The sequence below is a fragment of the Mchenga conophoros genome, linkage group LG16, assembly GCF_057382185.1.
Source record: "Mchenga conophoros isolate Kocher_MC1m ecotype Shallow Benthic linkage group LG16, M_conophoros_male_GT1.1, whole genome shotgun sequence".
Taxonomy (NCBI): Eukaryota; Metazoa; Chordata; class Actinopteri; order Cichliformes; family Cichlidae; genus Mchenga; species Mchenga conophoros.
The window spans coordinates 5,771,213-5,774,241 of NC_140541.1; the positions used below are offsets into that span (position 1 = coordinate 5,771,213).

The following is a 3,029-nucleotide window of genomic DNA, read 5'->3' on the forward strand; positions in this document are numbered from 1 at the left end:
AAGCGCACACAATATAACCTTACATAAGAATATATAACCTTTGTTTGGCTCCAAAATTTTATAGCCCTACAGGAATAAATCTAAAAAAATCATCAATTCATCAGTGGAAAAAAAAAAAAAATGAAACTAGTTGTAAACCAATTACATAAAAAGAGCACTGATCGAAAGAGCGTCCATTTAATATTGGAAAATTATTTGGTGATGAGTATATTATGAGTATTATGAGTGATAACCTTAGTGTGTGAAATTTAAATTTACTGCATTGAGGTAAAGCAGGACAACCACAGAGATGAGTTGACTGTCAGAGGCCATTAGAAAATAATTTGTAACCTTCACCAAAGCTGTTTCTGTCTTGTGATGAGCTCTGAAACATGACTGAAACTGTTCAAATAAACAATTTCTCTGACGATTAACAGTTACATATTTTACAACTATTTTTTACAATTACGACAATTTTTGAGATAACAGTAAGGTTGCCTATTAGTCTATTAGCTAAAACATCTAAGTGAAGAGATGGTCTTCTAAGTACTACTTCCAGCTTAGAGGTCTGTGGTACACAACCGATTAATAGTGTAATACTGAAATATATCTAACATTCATTTAGAAACTTCTTTTTATTATAGTTATTTTTAGACTGTTTTTTCCTGTATTTGATTATGTGAATTTAGAAATTCAGTAAAATATATTTACTGGCTATATTATAAAATGTATTTAATTCAAATGTTTACTTTCATGTGAGGTAATTAAAACAAAATCCTTTAAACTACTCTGAAGAGTTACAAGATTTGACCATTATATCTCCATAAAAAAACTGCTCATTTCGCAATAGTCACACCACATAATGAAATTCAGAATCACATAAACCTACATATAAATCAAACGGAAAATATATACTTTAGTCAGACCTACAATTTTTTGGTGATGTCAATCCATATGTTTTCAATATGCATTCTGAACCCTATTTCATTTACAGAGGGCTGCAATACAGATAAAAAAAACCTCGGCATGTTAATTCTCTCGCTTCCTTATGTACTTGTCCTCATGTCAAACTACTTCCTCCATATTTTCAGTTATCTTCATACATAGTCTCAGCTTTTGGATTTGATTGTGAGAACCAATAAATATGAAATCACAGTATAAAATTATGAACACATTTCTTTATTCAGAAATCTATATGGGAAAAGTGATATCAGACAGGTAGGATCTTGCTATTTTCTTACTTTCATTTAGAATTTTAAATAATGATCCGCTCTCTGTTGCACAAGGAAAAGGCCCAGTTTTTGAATCTCACACTATGACCACAGAAATCTGTGATATTATAATACAAAAGAGAAAAAGCTATATATTTTTGGTTTTCATTCAATCAATCATTTCAAATGTCCTTAAACTGTATATGAAGAAACAATATTATGAATAGGAGTAATGATAGTAATATTTTTTAATGAATAATCCAAAAATTACTGAACAGAATCACATGCTTTGAATAGCTGGAGAAGTTTATCAGTTTTTACACTGAAAAGAAAATGTCTCAGAAATGATAGGTCTTATTAAAGACCTACCAAAGATCAGATATCATTTAACACCTCTTAAATAAACACTAAAAAACAATTTTTAACAAAAGACTATAAAAGTCTACAATAGTTTACATTAGTTCAAGAGAACAACCTTTTGAGGTTTTTAGAGATTTCTTTCATTTTTAGTCCATATATTATTGGATTGCAAAGAGGGTTATATGTTATAAATTGCAATGTAATTATAAAACGTGCAGTTTTAGGAAACTCTGATTCCAGTCTAACTATAACCATATCATAAGTAACCAAACAAGGCAAACAGGTTTGTGCAGCTTTTTTTCTGACATTTCCACAACTCTGACAGGCAACTATAATTATCTTTATGTATGTAAAAAGTATAAAAAGCATGGGGAAAAGTACACCATTAAATAGAACAACCATACCATATATAGATAGTTCTTTTGAAGTTACACAATAAAGATGATTTACAGAATTGTTACAAAATATACCTTTCAAAGTAAAGTTACAGAGTGGTGTAATAGAATTTCTTAGTACTGGCACTACAATCTGAATAGCAGGTAAAAACCAGGACATTATCAGGAAAATACTGACTCTTGTTCTTCTCATGATAGTTGGATATTGCAGAGGTTTACATATAGACACATATCTGTCATAAGCCATGGCTGACAGCAGTAAGAATTCTGAACTGCTTAAAACATAAAACATGAATACTTGAAAAAGACAGGCGTGATACAAAATAATCTGTTTTTCAGATAAGAAGTCAATCAAAAGCTTCGGGTAGATGACAGTGCTCAAAACAACAGAATTCACTAACAAAGCAGCAATGAAAATGTACATAGGCTCATGAAGGCTTTTTTGAACTATGATGACCCACACAATAGTGGAATTGCTGCAAATTATTAGACCGTATACCATAAACATAATTACAAAATAAATATATCTGTATTTCTCCACTTCCACATGACCACCAAAAGTTATATATGTTATATTCATTTCAGCATTCATGAAAATCAGATATTACAAACTAAAATTTTAAACAGGCAGAATGTTTAAAACTAGTACATATAAAATATTATTATTCATAGATACCTAAACTTGGTGTGTGTTCATCTTTAGAAAGTGAACTGTTCAAATCAGACCAAATATGTGATGAAATGAAACTTCAAGCTCCATATATCTCATTCAACTCTCCACAAAGACCTATTACCATGTTCAACCTCTGGAGACATAAGCCGACAGTGGTTAGCCCTTACTTACACGGGTACATTTTCTGGCTCCTCCTCTTTTACTACATACATACGTGGGTATTAATTGAAAACAAATTTTAAAGAAGAAAAAATTAGTTGACCGGCAGAAATGATAATAAAATAACAGCAAATATAGTCCTATATTTAAATATGTAATTCTGTTCAGGCTAAGAGAATTTCATGTAGATCGACATCATGCACACTGCAATGCAATGTGGGGAGAAAAAATAGTTAATGCACTTTAAGATAA

General features: G+C 30.6%; 1 protein-coding gene across 1 annotated transcript; it reads right to left on the bottom strand.

The window, feature by feature from the left end:
- Nucleotides 1–1,652: 1,652 nt before the first annotated feature.
- LOC146556145 (olfactory receptor 6N2-like) lies at nucleotides 1,653–2,537 on the bottom strand. The gene has a single exon (XM_085248588.1). It carries the CDS (start codon nucleotides 2,535–2,537, stop codon nucleotides 1,653–1,655), a length of 885 nt encoding a protein of 294 aa, XP_085104714.1.
- Nucleotides 2,538–3,029: the final 492 nt, after the last annotated feature.